Source organism: Nuphar pumila, chromosome 2 (genome assembly GCF_984573655.1).
Source record: "Nuphar pumila chromosome 2, dmNupPumi1.hap1.1, whole genome shotgun sequence".
Lineage (NCBI taxonomy): Eukaryota > Viridiplantae > Streptophyta > Magnoliopsida > Nymphaeales > Nymphaeaceae > Nuphar > Nuphar pumila.
The window spans coordinates 80,813,851-80,836,581 of NC_143250.1; the positions used below are offsets into that span (position 1 = coordinate 80,813,851).

Consider the following 22,731-nt stretch of genomic DNA (forward strand, 5'->3'; position numbering starts at 1 on the left):
CAGTTATTGGTAATTCTTCTTGAACATGTATGCTTGATTTATTATGTGAAATGGCACATGTGCACTCACACACTCAAAGAAAACATGGATTTGTTAATACCCATATGTGATGTAGGTAACACACACATAGTGAAAATGCACATGATTGATAAATAACATGCATATGATTGGGTTATGATTGCATGAGTGCACATGCTTTTAGTACCATTGGCATAGTGTAATGAGTAAACACTACTTGGTTTTATTAAGCGATGCATCGATGGCCTAAATGGACTATCATCGGCCTGGAGAGCCGTGGGTTGGGTTTCTTTCATATATATTTTGAACTGCATCCTATGTCACATGGGTGCGGGTGTGGGTGCGGGTGCGACACGGGTGCGGCACAATTTTAAAATTTTTGGACACGGGGACTCGGCAAAAAAAAAGTATATATATATATATATATATATATATATATATATATATATATATATATATATATATATATATATATATATATATATATTTATAATTTTATTGAGCTTGTTGAAAACATTTATACGGTATTGACTTTTCCTGTTATGTGAGATTTTTGTGATTCATCTTCTCAAAATTTACTAAGTGTGTTAAATAATTTCTAGTTTAAAATATCATGGAGATGGAAGCCTTTTTATTAACTGAAACATTCTTTTCTTTAGGTATTGGATTTCTTCAATAGTCGCATGGATGCACAAAATGTATTTATTTTATTTTATTTTTAAAATGCCACAGTGTGACTGTGCACAGTCCACAGCACTGTGACCGTGCGACTATGCACTGTGCACAGTCACACAGTCTGTGACTGTGCACAGTCTGTGACTGTGCACACTGCACAGCCTGTGACTGTGCACAGTCACAGTCTGTGACTTTTTATATATATTTTTTTAAATAAAAAATATAAAAATTTGATTTTTTAGGGACATTTTTGGACTCGGTCAAAGTTGACCGAGTCCAAAATGTAGACGGACTCGGCCTGGACTCGTTGACCGAGTCCGACTCGGCGTTGACCGAGTCCGAAGCCGCACCCGTGTCGGGGCGTGTCGACTCGGGTGCGGCACCTCCTTAGCCGAGTCCGTGTGACATAGACTGCATCACTAAAACCACATAAGATGGTTTGGCACATTACTACACTGTTCTAGTTGATTATACGGACTGGAGTTCCGTAAGGATTCCCGCAAGGGAGGATGTGGGTTTTCACTTACTTTTCCATATTGTATTGCAAACCTAAAGAATTAACTTTAATAAAAATATAATAAGAACAGTGTAATATACATTCTGGGATATCTTATCTGGAGTATGAGAATCTTAGATATCTGGTCTTGGAGAGACTGTGAGGATACAAAAACTCCGTGTGTTGTAATTTTGTCCCCTGAACCCGATATTGAAGTTTTTTCTCCTGGCCACGGTTTTAGGGATAGTCTGTCACTTTACCCGGGAGTGGTGTGTTTGACACAACTGCTGTTTATGGTACCAAAGAAGTGGCACTTGTGGGCGTGGGGTGTCCCTTGTGTCCCCGACATTAGATGTGGAAGTCTAATGTTCCGAAGGTTATTCGGTCGAGGGCTAAGTTGAAACCCAGTAATAAAATACAAATTGTGTGTTAAACTACCCTAGGAACCTACTTGACCTCGGGGATTGTACCCGTTTGGTGTATCCGCGGGCAACGATAATTAAAAAGAGGAACTTAAAGTTGAGTGCATTTAATAGGGCATGCATATGGAAAAATGAAACTTAAATGAAAGATAACAGAAGAAATCATGCATTAAACATAATCATGCATTTTCCTATTATGCATTAGATCATGCATGTTTGAATCATTCTCTATATCATGATATGATTTGGTGGTAACATATGATTTACTTCTTGAAATCATGCTGCAAGGTTTGGTTATTTAGTTCTTGATATATGGTACTGCTTTATTGTTTTTGACTGGTGAGCATATGTAATTGTTGGTAGGTATGGATATTTGAATGCTGCAAATTTTATATCTACACTCACTCAAATCATTGCATGAAATCTTATACATGTTCTTTGTCTCACCTAGTTTCTTTAGAAGTAGTTGTGCTCAGAATTTCGGTACTGACACCCTACTTTGTTGGTTTTTCACAGAATATGGTGAACAGTGAGGTTGGACTGACTACTGGGAATGGATGAGAGTCATACTTGAGCTTGTCAGATTCAGCAGGGGACAGAGTGGCTCTTTCTTTAATCCTTCTTGTTTTTTTTCAGTTACTTTACTTTCAGTCGAATAAAACATTGTCTCAACAATTTACTTACTCATAAATAAAGAAATTGTTTTAGTTCTTATGGATGATGGTTGCAAGTTCGTTTGTGGTGGTTGGGCTATCCAATGGAAATTGAAACTGTGAGGACCCCCGATCTCTGGGAAGGTTTTCGCATTGAAAAAAAAAATATTATGTATTTTCAAATGGTATAATTTGGGGTCGTTACAGGTTTGGTATCAGAGCGCACCACAAAGACTTGCAATTTTGTCATCTTTTGGGTATTAAATTTTTATTTTTGGTATATGAGCTCTGTCTTGAAGCGTCGACAAGTGTGACTCGTCCTCCAGAGCAGTCTTCTTCACTGGTATGGCTATTTAATACTTTTACTTAAAGTATGTGAATTATGTGTGATTGATTGCAATTATAGTTCAATATTTTTGGTGGGGATTTAAAAGTCTTGGTGTGATTACATGAACGATTATTGTTCGTGATCAACCCTAAGGGGGTAGGATCAGTAAGAGTCTAATTTGTAGAAAGGATGTGCGTTGTAGATGTCGCATTATACCCGCCGAGGTGCTTCGTCCTCTACTGCTGCTCCCGCGAACTGGCAGGTACAGAAGGACTTTATGATGGAGGACATGCACACCCTGACCGAGACTATGACGGCTCAGGCAACTCAAACTGCTCAGGCTTTGCAGTCTGCACAGGCCATGCAGGCGGCACAGGTTGCTCAGGCAGCACAAGCAGCACAAGCAGCGCAGGCAGCTGCGCGTGATCCTCCTCTCGACGTTGGTTCAAACACGGGCAACGTTTCATTTGAAAGGTTTCTGAAGTTGGATCCGCCAACTTTTTCAGGAAAGGCAGACCCAGAGGCTGCAGAGAGCTGGGTCGAGGAGATTGAGCGGGCGTTCGACGTCTTACCTGTCTCTGAGGACAGAAAGACACTGTTTGGCACTTACCGTCTGAAGGGCGATGCCAAGAAGTGGTGGGATACCCTGCGAAGGGTGAAATTCGTCGATTGGGACAAGATCCCATGGGAGATGTTCAGGGAGGAGTTTCTAGACGCATACTTTCCCTCTTACGCCGAGGAACAAATGCAACGAGAGTTCCTTGATTTGACTCAGGGAACCATGAGTCTGGTAGATTACACTACCAAGTTTCGGAGTCTCGAGAGGTATTGCCCGAACCTCTTCAAGAATGAGAAGGCAAGGGCGGCAAAGTATGTGCACGGACTAAAAGATGGGTTACGGACTCGTGTCCTGACAGGTCAGCCTCCTACTTTGGCTGATGCGATCGAGTCAGCCACTGTTCTAACCAAGGACTGGGAGAGGTCTAGGAATGTATCGCAAAAGGGAGGCATCAATGGAGGGGATGCTTCGGGCAGAAAGAAGGACCCACCTACAGGTGGAAGGACTCAGGGTGGCAAGAAGCAGCGAACACATGGGGGGCAACAACAAGGAAAGGCCTCGTCAACATGTCGTAAGTGCAGCGAGAACCATCCACTAGATTTTTGCTCGTTGTTTAAGGGAATTTGCTATCAGTGCCGACAATCAAGGCACATTGCTCTTTTTTGTCCGAACAAGTCAGCGGCTCAGGAAGGACAACAACCACCGCAGCAGCAGCAACACATACCTCAACCGCAACAGGGTCAACGAAGGACTAATGGGAGGGTTTATGCCGTTACGACTACTACACAGGACGATCAGACTGATCTGGTCTAAGGTATCTCTTAGTTGTCAATCGTTAGGACTCGTGTGATATTTAATTTTGATACTACCCACACTTATTTGGTAAGTTTTAATTTCGCGGACGAGATTCTTTTAAGGGGGTAGGGATGTAATAACCTCATTTTTTGACAATTATTTGTTTAAATTTATTTGAAAATAATGGGTATTTTTCTAAATTTGGGCCTCGGATCCGTTACTGTTATCGGATCCATAAAAGAATCCGTAAATAACCCACAATGGGGTGTTAAATTATACTTATAATATTTAAATAAATAATTAATAGTATTTATAAAAAAAAAATGAATAAATTTTGGTATATAGGGTCGGACCCACAGTTGGATCCAAACGGATCCAACTGAGGATCCATCATTCACAGGCAAACCGGGTCCATTTTAACAATGGACCCAGCGTCGCGGGTTTGGACACGGACCCGATTTCAATTATAAAGGGGGGGCGTTAAAACAGGATCGTGCTTAGTGCACAATTCTTGTTTTCAAGAATCCAAAACAAGAAAGGGGCAAGGGGGGGGTACGCAGGGCTTAACCGACCTCGCGCCTCTCGGCAAGAGGGGAGGGGGGTCTGGGACGATAAAAGGAGGAGTGGAGAGAGGGTTTAGCCCTCTTCACTCAGTCTCTCTGTCTCTTTCTTTCTTCCCGTCAATATGTCTCTCTCTCTCTATCGAGTTGGGTGCGCATCAGAGAAAAAGGGCACGCCGGAAAACCTGTGGCAAACATCAGCCAACGTCGCTGGAAAAGCTCCAGCTACCTGCTGCCACCGAAGCCCTCCTCGAACATTCCTGTCACGGCAGCAGTGAGGGGCGACTTCAGTCGGCCCTGCCTTCGCGTCTCCAGCCTCCGACCGCCGGAAAAGCTTCAAAAAGGTACGAGTCTTCTTGGAATCGGGGTGAGGGATCGAACATAGGTTCGATTCCATGTGTGGGTTTGAGGGGAGGTTCCACGGGAACTCTGTAGTTGGGGATTTTGGTGAATCTGACATCGGAAAACCCCAAATCTTTGATTTGGGGGTTTCGGTTGTCATGAATAAAGGAGTGGGAGAAGGTTATGAGGGTTGACAGAAACCCCAAGTCAATCGAATTTGGGGGATTCGGCTGCCATGATCAAAAAAAAAATTGGGGGTTTTCGATTCCTATTATTGGTTACATGTTTTAATATATGTTGGCCGATTACATCTATTTGAAAAAAAAAGGGGGAATCTGAATATGGAGGTTCTTAAATGATATTTTTTTGTATAACCCTAACCTACCGAGTTCCCAAATCAACCAGATTTGGGGTTTTCTTGATTGGGAATCGAGGTATATGCTTAAGAAAAAAAAAGGGAGAAAAGAAAGGAGGACTTGAATCTGATAGTTTTTCTTTTTTGTAATTTTTACAATCATGCTGAGGGTAGGAGTTAAAGCCTCTAAAATGAAGGGCAGAGTGATCGTTGTTTTGTTTTTCTTTAAAGATTTCTTGTTGTATGCATGATGAATAGTTGGACCTTTGATGTTTAGCAATGTATGTTGCTCCCCAATGAATACAGCCAAGCAGAAATGTTGATTTTAAAAGTTTGTTTTGTAACTGCATGGAAATTATTATAGTTTACTGTGGAAAACGTGATTTCTGATTCTCGTTCAAGTTGTTATTTCCATTAGGGAAAGGATAGGGTATTCTGGGACTTATTGTATGATCTTGAAATTTGGGTGGAATCCGCGTGCTGAGTGCGTGTCCTAAAAGAAGCAGAAAATTTTTACTAACTGTCTTTACTATTGTTGCTTGCATAAGCACCCACTGTCATTTCAGTACATAATGCCTATACACACGAATTTGCTTTAAAGTATCTCAAGTTGGTTCTTGAGTGTGTCTTAAGCACATATCTGTAAGATGCAGCATGGGATCATTGAAACATAACCTGAAATTTTCAGCTGTATATAATAGTGTTCATTTTACTATGTTTAGGGAGGATGGACACATACAACTGAAATTTTATATGTAATGTGTCTTGCTTTGTTGTCTTCAGTTGAACATTTTATTCGTGTTCAGAATTCTATGAGTGATTTAAAGGCTGGTATGTTGGTTGCCATGGAGGTGTATGTTTTCACTTGACTGTTATGAATCAGGTTTAATGGAAATATGTTCCAGATTTTTTATAAATACTGTGTATGATATAAGTCTTGATATGAATAAAGGGAAATCTTGGAACATATACACACCTATATATAGGTGTCAAGAACAGGTTGGAATGTTATTTCTAAGAAGATTATGTAACTGTTATTGTTATGATTATGGTACTCGTGAGTGTGAGCATGATTCAGTTATTGGTAATTCTTCTTGAACATGTATGCTTGATTTATTATGTGAAATGGCACATGTGCACTCACACACTCAAAGAAAACATGGATTTGTTAATACCCATATGTGATGTAGGTAACACACACATAGTGAAAATGCACATGATTGATAAATAACATGCATATGATTGGGTTATGATTGCATGAGTGCACATGCTTTTAGTACCATTGGCATAGTGTAATGAGTAAACACTACTTGGTTTTATTAAGCAATGCATCGATGGCCTAAATGGACCATCATCGGCCTGGAGAGCCGTGGGTTGGATTTCTTTCATATATATTTTGAACTGCATCACTAAAACCACATAAGATGGTTTGGCACAGTACCACACTGTTCTAGTTGATTATACGGGCTGGAGTTCCGTAAGGATTCCCGCAAGGGAGGATGTGAGTTTTCACTTACTTTTCCATATTGTATTGCAAACCTAAAGAATTAACTTTAATAAAAATATAATAAGAACAGTGTAATATACATTCTGGGATATCTCATCTAGAGTATGAGAATCTTAGATATCCGGTCTTGGGGAGACTGTGAGGATACAAAATTTCGTGTGCTGTAATTTTGTCCCCTAAACCCGATATTGAGGTTTTTTCTCCTGGTCACGGTTTTAGGAAGAGTCTGCCACTTAACCGGGAATGGTGTGTTTGACATATCTGTTGTTTATGGTACCAAGAAAGTGGTACTTGTGGGCGTGGGGTGTCCCTTGTGTCCCCGACATTAGATGTGGAGGTCTAATGTTCCGAAGGTGATTCGGTCGAGGGCTAAGTTGAAACCCAGTAATAAAATACAAATTGTGTGTTAAACTACCCTGGGAACCTACTTGACCTCGGGGATTGTACCCGTTTGGTGTATCCGCAAGCAACGATAATTAAAAAGAGGAACTTAAAGTTGTGTGCATTTAATAGGGCATGCATATGGAAAGATGAAACTTAAATAAAAGATAACAGAATAAATCATGCATTGCACATAATCATGCATTTTCCTGTTATGCATTAGATAATGCATGTTTGAATCATTCTCTATATCATGACATGATTTGGTGGTAACATATGATTTACTTCTTGAAATCATGCTGCAAGGTTTGGTTATTTAGTTCTTGATATATGGTACTGCAAGCCAAATATCGTGATAATAAAGGTTGCATTGATGAATCTCAAAAAAATATTGACACTAAAAAAGTATAAAAATTAGCAAAAGTAAGAAAAGAATATGTAGACATAGCAAAGTTATTTTAGAAATGTAAATAAAATTTATAGAAATTTTGTTATAGAAAATATATAAAAAAAAAAAGGAAAGCATTTAAACTGTAGAAAAGACATATAAAGTGACAGAAAATATCATGATATTAACGCGATAATATAATAATATCATGATAACATCGCAATAAATATTAATTTAAAAATCCTATGATATTTTGCCTTAAACTTTTACCGCATGAAAAGATAGATATAGGCAAAATTTAGAAAATATAGCCGATATCTGTGTATATGATATCATAGTCACCGATATCGATGGTATTTTGAAAATAATGTGATATTATCAGTATTCCAATGTCAGCCAATATTTTCCAATGATTTTCAAAATATCACCAAAACTGAAATATCGTAATACTTTCCTGCCAAGAAATTGACGAGAAGAATATCGGTGACTAATGACTATGTATGATATATACATAAATATTTTCTGCAGTCGTTTGTACATACAATCTAATAAAATACACCGTTTTTTTCAACTTTCTTACAAGTTTTGCGGATCTAACCATAATTGTCAGTCGAGGAAGCAATACAAGAAGCGAGAAGCGAGGCACTTTCAAAATTTTAGGAAGCAGGAAGCGTGGGACGACTTAAGAGCAAATCAGGAAGCCTCTCGAAAGCGACCTAGGAAGCGCACCGGAAGCAACCTAGGAAGTGAGGGGAAGCGAAAAAAGAGAAAAATAAAACGAAAAAAATACAACTAATGGGGGAAGCGAGGGTGGAAGCACGCTTCCCCAAAAAATGCGCTTCGAGGAACCGCGCTTCCCCAGTTACCTAGGCATTTCTAATAACTCTGGATCTAACTTTCCAGATGTGATCTACATAGTTTGTTTAGTAGAAAGTAGGATTCAGATCATGTATTTGCAACATGTAAGTAGATTCAAAGGCTTTAAATTCTAGTAAAGAAGAAAAGGGATGGAAAAAATAAAAAAATACAATTAATATATACGAAGGGAGATCTGACTACATGTTCTCAGTTTCAATTTCGGTGAAGGACCTACAGCTTCACAAATGCAGGGGCAGTCAAGTAGTGCCTTTGGCTTGAAACCACCATAGGAAAAAAGACCTCCAGATATGTACTCACTCAAATCATTGCATGAAATCTTATCCATGTTCTTTGTCTCACCCGGTTTCTTTAGAAGCAGATGTGCTCAGAATTTCGGTTCTGACACCCTACTTTGTTGGTTTTTCACAAGATATGGTGAGCAGTGAGGTTGGACTGGCTACTGGGAATGAATGAGAGTCATACTTGAGCTTGTCAGCTTCAACAGGGGACAGAGTGGCTCTTTCTTTAATCCTTGCTTTTTTTCAGTTGTTACTTTACTTTCAGTCGAATAAAACATTGTCTCAACAATTTACTCTTACTCATAAATAAAGAAATTGTTTTGGTTCTTATGGATGATGGTTGCAAGTTCGTTTGTAGTGGTTGGGCTATCCAATGAAAATTGGAACTGTGAGGACCCCGAATCTCTGTGAAGGTTTCCGCATTGAAAAAAAAATATTCTGCATTTTCAAAGGGTATAATTTGGGGTCGTTATAGGGGGGGTCGCCCCCTACCGGAAGACACAAGGCAGGGGGGCTCGCCCCCTGCCGAAAAACACAAGAAGACAGAGGGTTTGCCCCCTGCCGGAAAGCACAAGGCAAGGGGGCAAAAACCCCTGCCAAACAACACAAGGCAGGGGGGGCTCGCCCCCTGCCGGAAAGCACAAGGCAGGGGGACGAAACCCCCTGCCAAAAAACACAAGGCAGGGGGCGAAACCCCTTGCCGAAAAACACCGAAAGACAGGGGGCTCGCCCCTGCCGGAAGACACCAAAAGGCAGAGGGCTTGCCCCCTGCCGAAAATCGCAAGGAAGGGGGGCCGAAACCCACCTACCGGAAGCCACCACCCCCTCCTGCCGAGGCCGCAAGCGGAGGGGTTCGCTTCCCCCTCTCATGCGGGAAACAGGAATACGAGGGAGAGGGGGACTCACCTGGAGGTCGCCAGCGGAGGCAGACGGTGCCGGACAGAGGTGGGCAGCGGGTGTCGGTGGCGTCGACGACGGCAGGTGGCAGGGACGGCGAGGAGGGGGGAGCCGAAGAAAAAGGGGAAATCGGGACATCGGCGAGAGGAGAGGCGATGGGGAGGGAAAGCATTCGATGCTTTCCCCCCCTCCCCCTGCTTCATTTATAAGCAGTGAAAAAAAGGGGGGAGGTGGGCGCCGCTCGGTAGGCCCTTACGGCCTACCGATAGTCGTCCTCTCTTTACGAGGCTCGGATCCGGATCCGACCCGGGTCCGGATTGAAAAAAAAAATCTCTCTGGTTATTACAGTAACAACCTTGACATATTAGATGAGTATATTAGACAATGCATTGTTTAATATTTAAGTTTGGATCCGGATCCAAACTGTTTGTATGTATCATGTGCATATCATAATGGCATACTTGTAAATACTCTCAAAATCTGTATTAGGGCTTTGCCTTTATATTAATTAAAAGGGGTCACGGTCTTTCTTAATGAAAGTCGTGACTCGTTACAGCCTCCTCTCTTTCTCTTGTTCGCAAATTCTAGAGAAAGCTAATATGGTATCAGAGCACTGATCCGAGGGCTGGAGGTTTTCCAGCAGGTACGTTCCTAAGAGATCTCTCTCTCATCCTCCTCTCTCTCTCGTCTTACTCTCTCAGTTTCGGGTCATCTCATTTCTGCGATTTGTTCTTTTCATATCTGTTTTCATTCTAGATTCCGATTGTCTTTCAAATCTAAAACTGAGTATTTAATCTTATATTCTGTGTATCGCATCTCTAAAACTGAATTGGGTTTTGTTTTCTGTTATTTCCTTCCTGAAAGTAAGTTGGGTTTGATTCAACGTAATCGTTATCTCTTGTAATCTGAATTGGGTTCATGCTAAAATTAGTTTTACGACTTTTTCTTACTTGATCCCATCAAAGGTCTCTCTTTCTTCATACTGTTGTGTGCAATTAAATAGATATATGCGTCAGATCTGATAACTTGCTAGAGTTGCGTATCGGGTTTACTTGATTCTATAAAAAAAAAAGGGGAATCCTTCTTTCTTGGTACGGCTGTGTGCAATCAAGCATAAGGCTTTGACATTAAATTAGATCTGTACACCAGATTCAAGTTAAGTACACGAATTTCCTTTATCAAAAAAAAAAAGGAACGAGACTTACTTATTGCGTCAGTATCTACAGAAGCCTTCATTATGTTATACTGATTGAAGCCTTCTGTTCTACTGATTGAAGCCTTCATTCTGTCATACTGTTTGCACATCCCATTTTATTAGTCATTCCGTTCACCTAAATCTCTTTTATCTCTAACCATGGACTCTTCTTCTCAGTCATTTCTTTCATCCAATTTTCTCGGTCAACTCATTTCTGAAAAGCTCACCAATTCAAATTTCCTGATATGGAAAAGACAGATCCTTCCTTTTATCAAAAGCCAAGGTCTCTCTGGACATCTCACTGGATCAACCCCAGCTCCTCCAGAATTTCTCATTCAAGAAGTTAAGAATGGAAATGAGGCTGATTCCATACAACACATTCCAAATCCCCAATATGAGTTTTGGATGAAGCGTGATCAAGCTGCAGTTGCCTTTATTATTTCAACTATCTCTCAAGAAGTGTTAGTGGGAATTCCAGATGAATGCTCAGCAAAGGAATTGTGGGACAGACTAGTAAAGACATACTCACAGATATCAGAGGCTAGAATTTCTTTTCTTCAGCGTGAGTTTCAACTCCTGACTAAGGGTTCTATGTCTGTCATGGAATACTTGAATAAGGTTAAGACCATCAGTGATCAACTTGCACTTGTAGGGTATGAAGTGACAGATAAAGACAAGGTCAGACAAACCTTGAATGGATTGGGACCAGAGTTTCATGTTCTTTCGACTTCTTTGCTATGTCTACCTGATCTACCATCATTTGAAGACTTGCATGCAAAATTACTTCAATATGAGATCACTTTAAAAGGGATGTCACATGAGACTGGTGGACAGGTTCTTGCTACTGGTGTTTCTTTTGGACAGGGACGTGGTGATAATAATTTTGGTGGCGGCAGAGGACGAGGCCGAGGCCGAGGTACTCCAGGGGGACGTGGGCTATTGCTTACCCCGAATACTTCCAATCTTTATAATGCAAGAAACGTACCCACATGTTATCTTTGCAACAAGCGAGGCCACATAAAAGCCAATTGTTGGCACAATCTTCGGAACAAAGGAAAGTTCCAAAAGGGTGAAAGCTCGTCAGGACGAAAGGAGAATCCCCCAAAATTCGGGGGAGATGTGAAAGAGCTTCTCTTGGCAACGCTGTCTGAGCTTGATCTGAAACGTGATGATAAAGGAGTGTGGTATATTGATTTCGGGGTAGCTACTCATGTCACAGGTAATGCGGGTAAATTCTCTACTTTAACTCCCTATTTTGGAAGAAGTAACATTGTCACTTGGAGACGGGTCACACCACCCCATTACTCACATTGGTAATGTTTCTATCCATTTGTCTAAATCCCCACTTCATCTTTCCAATGTCCTTCATGCCCCAGATATTACAAAAAATATTGTTTCTGTTTCTAAGCTTGTTGATCATACCAATTCTTTCGTTGAATTTACTTTGTCTTTTGTTTATGTCGAGGATCTACAAACGAAGGAGACATTCGCTAGAGGGGAACGCCGAGGAAATATGTATGTCTTCCAAGAGGACCCTTTTACTTGTGTTCGACCTACCTTGAAGCCATCTCCTCAGTCTATGTCGTCAAAGAATATTCATGTGTTCAATTTGCAATCTTCAAATAAATGTAATAAGCCCGATTTCTGGCATTTGCGTTTTGGTCATTATAGTCGAGTCTTTGTTGAGAGACTAGTATCTGATGGTCTTATTCTTGAGTCTAGCCTGATTTCTAGACCAGATAATAAAATGTGTTTGAGTTGTCAAATGTGTAAGAGTCATGTTCTTTCTTTTCATTCAATAAATGAGAGAGCTTCAAGGCCTTTTGAAATCATCTGTTCTGATGTATGGGAACCGGCTCCTAATCCTTCCCATTCTGGCAGCAAATATTATGTTATTTTCATTGATAATTTCTCTCGCTTCACTTGGATATATTTCATGAAAAATAAATCGGAAGTCTTCGCTATTTTCCATTGTTTTCATGCATTTGTCAAAACTCACTTTTCTTGAAATATTTTATATTTCCAATGTGACGGTGGGGGGAATACTCCTCCAGGGACTTTATCAATTACCTTCAAGATAATGGAATAAATCGTAGAGTATCTTGCCCGCATACACCCCAACAAAATGGAGTTGCAGAACGGAAACATCGTCATATTGTTGAAAGCGCTATGAGCATGATGCATGGAAGTCATACCCCCATAAGGCCTTTAGACAGAGGCTTTTCACTCTGTTGTTCATATTATTAATCGTCTGCCCATGAAGCTTTTAGAAAATAAATCCCCATATTTCATCCTATTTGGGAAGCATCCTGATTATGATGAACTAAAAATTTTTGGCTGCATGTGTTATGTTCATATTGACTCTTCTTTACGAAACAAGTTTCAGGTTAAGGCATCAAAGTGTAGATTTGTCAGATATGCAGATTATTACAAAGGGTACAGGTGTTATGATCCTGACAGCAGACGAATCAAGATATCTAGGAATGTAGTTTTTGATGAAAATGGTTTTGGAGATGGAAAATATGTTTTTGCCCAAACTAATATGAATGCGCTATTTTATGATCCATGGCTCAGTGCAGAACTCTTTCCAGCAATCAACAATGAGTGTTCTTCCTCCTATACTCAAGGAACATCCTGTCAAGATGGACACAATGACATACAGGAACTTGAAGTAGAACATCCTCCAGAGATTAACAAGTTTGTTGGGCAAGTTTATAGGAGAAGAGAAAGGGACTCACTTTTGACCCCGGACGGTATTGAACAAGAAGAGACTGTGTTTCATCCATCCAACGACATTACTTCTCCAATTTCTAATCCAGTAGCAATTCCGATCAAACGATCTGAAAGAGCTCGGCATCCTATTGAATGGTGGGTCAGTTATGAGAATTTCACCATAGATTTTCAGCTATTTTTGTCACAGATTGAGAAAGAGACCGAGCCTAGACATTTTCATCAAGCCATTAATTCCAAAAAATGGATTCAAGCTATGAATGAAGAGATGGAAGCTTTGTACCAGTGTCAAACATGGACAGTTGTCCCTCGACCTCCAGATAAAAATGTAATTGGGTCACGATGGGTCTATAAGATCAAATATAAACCGGATGGGAGTGTTGAGCGATACAAAGCTCGTCTCGTAGCAAAGGGATTCACTTAAGAATTTGGACAGGACTATGATGAAACCTTTAGTCCAGTTGTGAAAATGGGCACAATTCGCATTGTTCTTTCATTGGCTGTGGATTATGGTTGGAGAATAAGTCAGCTAGATGTGAAGAATGTTTTTCTTCATGGGGATTTGAAGGAAGAAGTATACATGGAACAACCGCCAGGATATACAGAGGGAGATTCAAAGGAGTATGTGTGCAGATTAAATCGAGCATTCTACGGACTGAAACAAGCCTCTCGATCATGGTTTGAGAAGTTCTCCCTAGAAATTCAAAAACATGGTTTTTATCGATCCCAATTGGATCACTCCCTATTTATTCTTTGAGGTAAGAAGTTTACTACCTTATTGTTGATATATGTTGACGATATAATTATTACAGAAAGTAGTGAGAGTCATATTCAAGAAACTAAAGATCTTCTCAGTCATAGGTTCAAAATGAAAGATCTTAGGAACCTTCGGTACTTTCTTGGAGTAGAGGTGGATAATCAAGGAAATAAGCTTACCTTAACCCAGCATAAATACACCCTGGATCTGTTAGAAAAGGGTGGGATGAAAGATTGCAAGCCTCTTGCTACCCCTAGTGTGCTTAACCAGAAACTAAGTGTGCAAGACGGAGACCTGTATCATGATCCCACAAAATATCGGAGTATAGTAGGAATGCTTCAATATCTTACTTTTACCAAGCCCGATATTACATATTCAGTCAATCAAGTCTCTCAATTCATGAATGAGCCAAGGACGGGATACATGGAAGCCGTAAAAAGGATATTGAGGTACTTGAAGAGTACTGTTGGAGATGGACTTTTGTACACCAAAAGCAGATCCATGAATAATGCTCATGACATCATTGTTTATTCAGATGCAGATTGGGCCGGGGATCCTGATGATCGAAAATCAGTTTCAAGGTATGGCGTTTTGTACCAATCTTGTTTCTTGTAGTAGTAAAAAACAAAAAGCAGTGGCTAGATCTAGTACAGAAGCAGAATACAGGGCGATGGCTGCTGCTACAGCAGAAGTAACATGGACTAGACATTTGTTGACAGAGCTCAAAGAGCCGATTGCGAGTTGTTCTCTCTTTTGTGACAACCAAAGTGTCATTCAAATATCTCTCAATCCCATTCATCATAGCAAGACCAAGCACATTGAGATTGATCAGAATTTTATCAGGCAAAAGATTGAAGAAAAAGAGATTGAGCCTCATTATGTTAGAACAGAAGACCAAGTGGCTGATTTGTTTACTAAAGGACTCACAAAACGTCATTTTTGGTTCCTAAAGAGCAAGTTGTCCATGATCCAAAATCATGCACAACTTGAGGGAGACTATTAGACAATGCATTGTTTAATATTTATGTTTGGATCCGGATCCAAACTGTTTGTATGTATCATGCGCACATCATAATGGCATACTTGTAAATACTCTCAAAATCTGTATTAGGGCTTTGCCTTTATATTAATGAAAAGGGGTCACGATCTTTCTTAATGAAAGTCGTGACTCGTTACAGCCTCCTTCTCTCTTTCTCTTGTTCGCAGATTCTGGAGAAAGCTAATAGAGTGGGTAGAAGAACCTGGTGTCTTGGATGATGATGAGTGTAATGAGAAACACAAGAGAAGGAGCACAATCACACGGCCACTAATAGGCAAAGTACAAGGGCCACTATGGGCAAGCACAAGAACACAATAGTGCACAACATAAGCCACTAAGGGTTGAGCATAAAAGATATATATATATATATATATATTTTTTATTGACTCTCAAATGCTTAAGAAAAGCATAACATAGAATGGGGAGTAATCCCAACAAATATACATAAAGCGGAAGAGAGGATGTACAATGCCCTTGAAGACATTTTTCTCCTAAAGAACAAAATTAATAAAAATATAAAAATGAAAAATTACACTTTTACCCCTAGAATACATTCCAAAAAATGAAATGTATATATACTTCATGCATAATATATATATATATATATGAGAATATACATATATTTAACACCCCCTCAAACTCATGGGGAGATCACAAGAAGTTTGCTAAGAAGAATCGAGAAACGAAGTGATGGCAAGGCTTTGGTAAAGAATTTAATTTTATTAACTGTCAAATGCTTAAGAAAAGCATACCATAGAATATGGAGTAATCCCCACATATATATACACCATTGTTGCCAGTCAAGGAAGCGGGAAGCGAGGCACTTTCAAAATTTTAGGAAGCGGGAAGCATGGGACGACTTAGAAGTGAATCACGAACCGTCTCAGAAGCGAACCGGAAGCGAAAAAGAAGAAAATAATAAAAAATAAAATAAAAAAATAAAAAGAGGGAAGTGAGGGGGAAGCGTGCTTCCCATAAAAGGGAAGCGCGCTTCCCAAAAAAAAGGGACGCTTCCCCGTGCGTTTCGAAAGCGCGACGTTTCGCGCTTTCGAAACGCGCATCGGGGAAGCGCTCTTCCCCTATGGTATAGGCGCTTCTGGTAACTCTGATATACACAAAGGGGAAGAGAGGAGCTCAACTAGCCGTTGGACTAGCCCAACGGCTAACCAAAATGGACAAAAAAAAACCCTTAAAGACATTTTTGTCCTAAAGAACAAAAATAATAAAAAGATAAATATAAGAAATAAAAATTTACACTTTTACCCCTAGAATACATTCTAAAAAATGAAATGTATATATACCTAATACATAATATATATAACAATGAGGATTGGAGGCAACTGGAGGCTGAGATGAAGGCTCAAGTGAATGATGGTAACAATGCTTACTCTGGCCCAAATATGAATGTGGATGAAGCAGGAGAAGAAGACAATTCAAAAGAGGATATGTCACTTGAATATCATTTTCGTTATAATTGATAGATTAGGATGCTTCTTCTTCTCCTCTCAAAAAAAAGGATGCATGGAGGATTTGCATTTGAGGAAGCAAATGAAACGAATAAAACCTTTCTCAATTTCATAATGGCAACATTGGGAAGCAAACACTTCAAAAAGCAGGATGAAAATTTTATTGACACTTGAAAGAGGATACAGCAGAAACTACCCATTTTTTGTTAAGAACATAGTCACCTGTATCATACAAGGTAATTACTAAATATGCTTTTCTCGGAGATATTTTCAAAAAGTGTTTTTTCTTGGGAAAATCCTGAAAGCTATGAATAATAAAAGAGATAAGAAATAATAGGTTTTATAGTATTTTTCTTGCAAAAATATAAAGAAACAAATAGAAAAGGTTTTAAACTGTAAAATAAACAAAAAATATAATATAAAAATATATATATTGTTTAATCTCGGGAAAATCTTGTGTTAATATCGCAATGTTTTAGGTTCTGGCAATATTTTAAAAATATTGGCTGGCCTTGAAAACATGATAGTATCACGATATTTTCAAAATATTGGCAATACCGGTGTCTATGCTAAAGGCACAGAGACAAGAATTTCACAATAATTCCCTGTTAGCACGCACAAGCAATTGACTCTAGAAATTGTATTAAAAATTTTATTCAGAAAAAATACGAATTAAGAATCAATTCAACTTGCACAGCATAATAAATTTCAAGGAGCCATTACCAAAACAAAAGTAGTATGGTTAGCTTGGAAACTTTAACAAAATTGAAGGTCTGTATTATAACAAAATTACTTAGAGAATAAAAAAGAGTCTTATATGTATGAAAATGACATAACAAATTTTAAAAAAAGGATAGAAAAGTATCACTTAAGGAATCACAGATTGGAGAGAGGGGTTGATATGAAACAAAGAGTAAACTCTACACCAGAAATTTTATCACAATTATCACGAGTTCTATTCTACAAGAATAAGATGCTGACAAGTTTAATTTCACAAAAGATCAATTTACCAATTTTTTTTTTAAAACATTACCTTTTTTCTAAACTTGCTCATGCTCTCTTATGATGTCAATGTAATGCTAATATCAGTATCATGTAACAATGTTTATCTATTTCTTTACTAACCATGCACACACACACGTGCACTCACATATACACAGGCATACACACAAAATGTGTGTGTGTGCCTGTGTGTGTGTGTCTCATGTCTGGGTCAGAGATTGCATTGTTCAGGAATAGAGAATCACTGTGTCAAGGGCCTATGACAAGACACGTCAGGTTCTGGCTCATAACCCACAAGAGAACCAGATAGCTATGCCTGCAATTGTTTAGCTGAAAATGAGGTGAATAATTTCATAAATCAATCAAACAATTTTTCAAAGGCTCAAAACATTGCCACAATGCCTAAGCATATACTATGCACAAATACATACACAAATAATGGATGCATACCTTACGGTAAGAATGCAACATTGTTCTCTCCAATTTCTTGTCAAGCTTTCTCATAGATAATCCACTGCATACATAATATTCAATATTAATTTCTGCATGTGCAAGTTTAAGAAAGTATTTGAGCAGTGAAAATACTTGCCTTTCTTCTGCCATTTCCCTTAATGCATTCATAAATGTATCAACTTGCTGCAAAATAGGAAAGAGTGGTAAAGTTTGAATACAGAACAATTGCATATAATATGTAACAGTATTTGTTAAAGCAAGATAACGTGCGAGCAAGTACATGCACAAAGGCGAAGGAAAGTCTCAAAGAATCAAGGCATCACACAACAAAGTATTGTAAATATTTGTCCAATATTATACAGAATAACCACTTGCAGAAGAGAAATCCCAGAAAAGTAAAACAAGAAAATCTAAATGCTACCTTTGAGAAAGATTTGAAAAAATTGACAATAAACTACACAATGGAAAAACAGATGGAAGAAACCTATGAATAGCTAGCATATCAGGAATCATGGATCGATGGACAGCACTGCTGTCTGTGTTACAGCCTATGTCACATGGGTGCGGGTGCGGGTGCGGGTGCGGGTGCGGGTGCGGCACAATTTTAAAATTTTTGGACACGGGGACTCGGCAAAATATATATATATATATATATATATATATATATATATATATATATATATATATATATATATATAATTTTATTTTATTTTTAAAATGCCACAGCTGACAGCACAGTCTGTGTGTCTGTGCACAGTCACAGGCACAGCACTGTGCACAGTCACAGACTGTGCACTGTGCACAGTCACACAATCACAGAAGTCTGTCACAGCATGTGACTGCAGCACAGTCACAGACTGTGACTGCACTGTGCCTTTTATATATATATATATATATATATATATATATATATATATATATATATATATTTTAAATAAAAAATATAAAAAATTGGTTTTTTAGGGACATTTTTGGACTCGGTCAAAGTTGACCGAGTCCAAAATGTGGACGGACTCGGCCTGGACTCGTTGACCGAGTCCGACTCGGCGTTGACCGAGTCCGGGCAGAGTCCGAAGCCGCACCCGAGTCCGCACCCGTGTCGGGGCGTGTCGACTCGGGTGCGGCACCTCCTTAGCCGAGTCCGTGTGACATAGACTGTTGTTTGTTGTAATGTCAACATTGGTAAGTTATCTAAATCTTAAGGAAATTCTACTCAATCACATAATTCACATCACATTTTGTATATTCATGGCAGGATGTAGTGTCCTTTTCTTTTCCTTATTTTTGTATGATCAACAACTGCCATCAATTCTGCATGATTACATGGATATGTTAAAATGTATATTTGTACATATATATATATATATATATATATATATATTATCATTGTAGGTTTGCCCATGTAGGGGTATTTTTTTGTTGTTTTACATGTCTGTAATTAGTACTGCACATTAGGGACAGTTCAGTCATTGTATATATTTTCTGTTTTTTGTTTTTTTACTTTTCATGTAAGGACATATTGGACTTTGTCCAATATAGCTGTTGGGATCTCCCCAACGGCTATAATTATAGCCGTTGGGACTGGGATCATCCCAATGGCTACATTGGCTCCAATGTGCCTATTTAAAGAGTGGTTAAACCCCTTCTTATGAATGCTTTCTCAAGCATTGTTGAAGTGAATAAAGAGATATTTTTTTTACATTTTGTGCTTGCCCATAGTGGCTATTGTTTGGACGTTTTGTTCTTTTGTGATTATTTATACTCGGTTCTTGTATTGTCCCTTGGTGGACTAGTGCTTGTGCACGCTTTATTGTGTTCTTGTATGCTCTTAGTGGGTTCTCTTTTGCACTTCCGCTTGTTTCATTATATGGTATCAAAGCAAGGGACCCTTGGAGTGTATTGTTCGTGCTTGATCAAGAGATCAAGTGCTTGTGGTGTTGAAGGACATGTTTGTTAAAATGTAAACTGTAATATATATATATATATATTATTTAATATTATTATATTTTCTTTTATTATTTTCATTTTATATTTTTTCTTTATTTTCTTTTTTTAGATATTTGATTTGGAACTTGACTGTGCAAATAGCTGTTGGACTGTAGTCCAACAGCTATAATAAGAGCAGTCCAACATCTCTTTTGGAGAGCTCAAAATGAGCTCTCCTCTCTCTTCCACTTTTTTGTATATATAGGGGTCAACCCCTTCAATGTAAATTACTATGCTTCTTAAGCATTTTGTTCATGAATAAAGTATTATTTATTTTTCAAGTGTTCTTCCTTTTATACCCTTTCAAGGGTCATGCTTGTAGTGTCTCCAACAGACACTTGTTTGTGAGTTATTCGTGCATTTGTTGAATACCACCATTTCATTACATGGTATCAGAGCTACGAAATCCTTAGATCTTGAAGTGCTTCCGCCTCAATTTCCGTGCCACATTTACAAAAGGTGTTTCATCACCTTGTTCTTGGCTCAAGAAGATTTGTTTGAAGAAAGCCGAACTTGTGCTACAAAAAAAAATGGTTTTGTATCCTCTCTTATTCCCTTGTCTACTCTTTTTCTTTTCTTTTTATTTTTCTCTCTCTCTCTCTCCTCCTATTTATTCCTCTCTTACCCTTGTAAAAGATGGATGACAATGATAAGATCACCATCATTCCTATGAAGCTAAATGATACTAACTATGTAATGTGAGCTTCGATTATGAAGCACCACATTTGGGGAAAAGGTTTATGGGGTATAGTGGATGGTTCCGATTTGGAACCTAAACTATCTCTTACCAAGAAAGAGGGTGATAAAGAGGTTCCTCTAACGGAAGAAGAGAAGAGTAAGGCGTTAGCCACTTATGAAAAGAAATGGAAAGAGTGGAGGATAGGGCATGCAAAAATTATGTCATGGCTCATCAATAGCATAGACATTAAAAAATGCTCTAGTCTAGCTAAGTTTGAGCATGCCGATAAGGCTTGGGAATACCTCAAAAACATGTATTCCCTTAAAGATATTGCACATGTATGCAATTTACAAGACAAAGTTCGGACAATGACTCAAAAAGATAAAACTATTCGAGAATATTATAATGAGTTGTCCGAACTTTGGGAAGAGTTGGCTCTTCTTGAGCCTAAATGGCATTGTGTCGAAGATATCGAGCTTCGCCAAAAGCAACTCGATATGGAACATTTCTATCAATTTGTGAATGGTCTAAGGCCGGAGTTTGAATCCACCAAATCGACCCTATTACATCGTGGAAAAATTCCTTCTATTGTTGATACTATAGAAGAGCTCACTATGGAAGAAAATAGACTTAGAAAAAGTACTCCAAAAGTTGATGATGACTCAGTTTTAGCTGTATCTAGACCGGGGAATCATACTCGTACATACAAGCCAAATCATTTTGGAAGGCAAAACGGCGACTTTGATAAAAGAAAAGTTATTTGTCATCATTGTCATGAACTGGGGCACTATAGGCCTCAATGTCCAAAGTTAAAAAGAAGAGAAGAAAAAAAAGTTGCATCTGTTGAATTCGAGTCAAAAGATCAAGATGCACCTGTGTCTATGGCTCAACTGATGGAAATCCTTCAACCTCTTCTCAAAGGGGTATCCTCCTCAACTGAAGCCTCAACTGGAGCGGCAGTTGCATCTTTCTCCGGTCCAGGTAACTTTCCTTGGCTTTTAGATTCTGGTGCTTCTTTTCACATGACCCCAAATGTTAATAGTCTATCCGAATGTCTTAAAAATAACTCAAGTGTGTCAAAGGTTTTTACAGCCGATGGCACATCTCTTGAAGTAAAAGGAATAGGATGTTTTAAAAATCTTCAAAAATTCAAAAAAAAATTATCCCAGAAGTTAGATATATCCCTAAACTTAATTTGAATCTCTTATCTGTCTCGCAAATATCTGATTATGGATGTAATATATCCTTCTCTTCTCATGCTTGTTGGGTACAGGATCGTCAGTCAGGGAAGCTGATTGGGGAAGGCCATAGAGAAGGAGGACTCTATTACATGGACTTTTAGGAATTAGCCAAGAATGCATTTTGTTATAATATTCAGAAAATAGAATTGGATGTACTAGAAAAGGCCAATACTTGGACGATCCAAGATATCCCTCCAGGTAAGAAACCTATAGGTTGTAAGTGGGTATACAATTTCAAAACCAAAAGTGATGGGACCCTGGAAAGATATAAGGCCCGTTTAGTAGCAAAAGGATATGCCCAAGAGTATGGCATCGATTATGAAGAAACATTTGCTCTTGTGGCACGTATGACCACTGTTAGAACTTTAATAGCCTTGGCCTCCATTAGAATATGGCCTATCTTTCAATTAGATGTCAAAAATGCTTTCCTGAATGGGAATCTCGTTGAAGAAGTATACATGGAAGCCCCACCTGGTATTAGTATCCCTAAGGGTAAAGCTCTTCGTCTAGAAAAAGCTCTTTATGGTCTTAAACAGGCTCCAAAAGCCTGGTATGACCGATTTAGTCATGTTATGCTTGATATTGGTTTTCAACCTTGTTTAACTGACACTGCTTTGTTTGTTAAGAAATCTGATGCAGGCATAATTATT

At 38.8% G+C, this 22,731-nt stretch overlaps 1 protein-coding gene across 1 annotated transcript in view; it reads right to left on the reverse strand.

The window, feature by feature from the left end:
- LOC149845826 (E3 UFM1-protein ligase 1 homolog) overlaps positions 1–22,731 on the reverse strand; it is a 154,426-nt gene that overhangs the window by 20,332 nt on the left and 111,363 nt on the right. Inside the window, exons 15-16 of the mRNA XM_089996038.1 lie at positions 18,312–18,358; positions 18,173–18,236 (exon numbers count right to left, since the gene is read on the reverse strand). Of these exons, the coding sequence (XP_089852164.1) occupies positions 18,173–18,236; positions 18,312–18,358 (111 nt within the window). The remainder of the gene's footprint in view (positions 1–18,172; positions 18,237–18,311; positions 18,359–22,731) is intronic.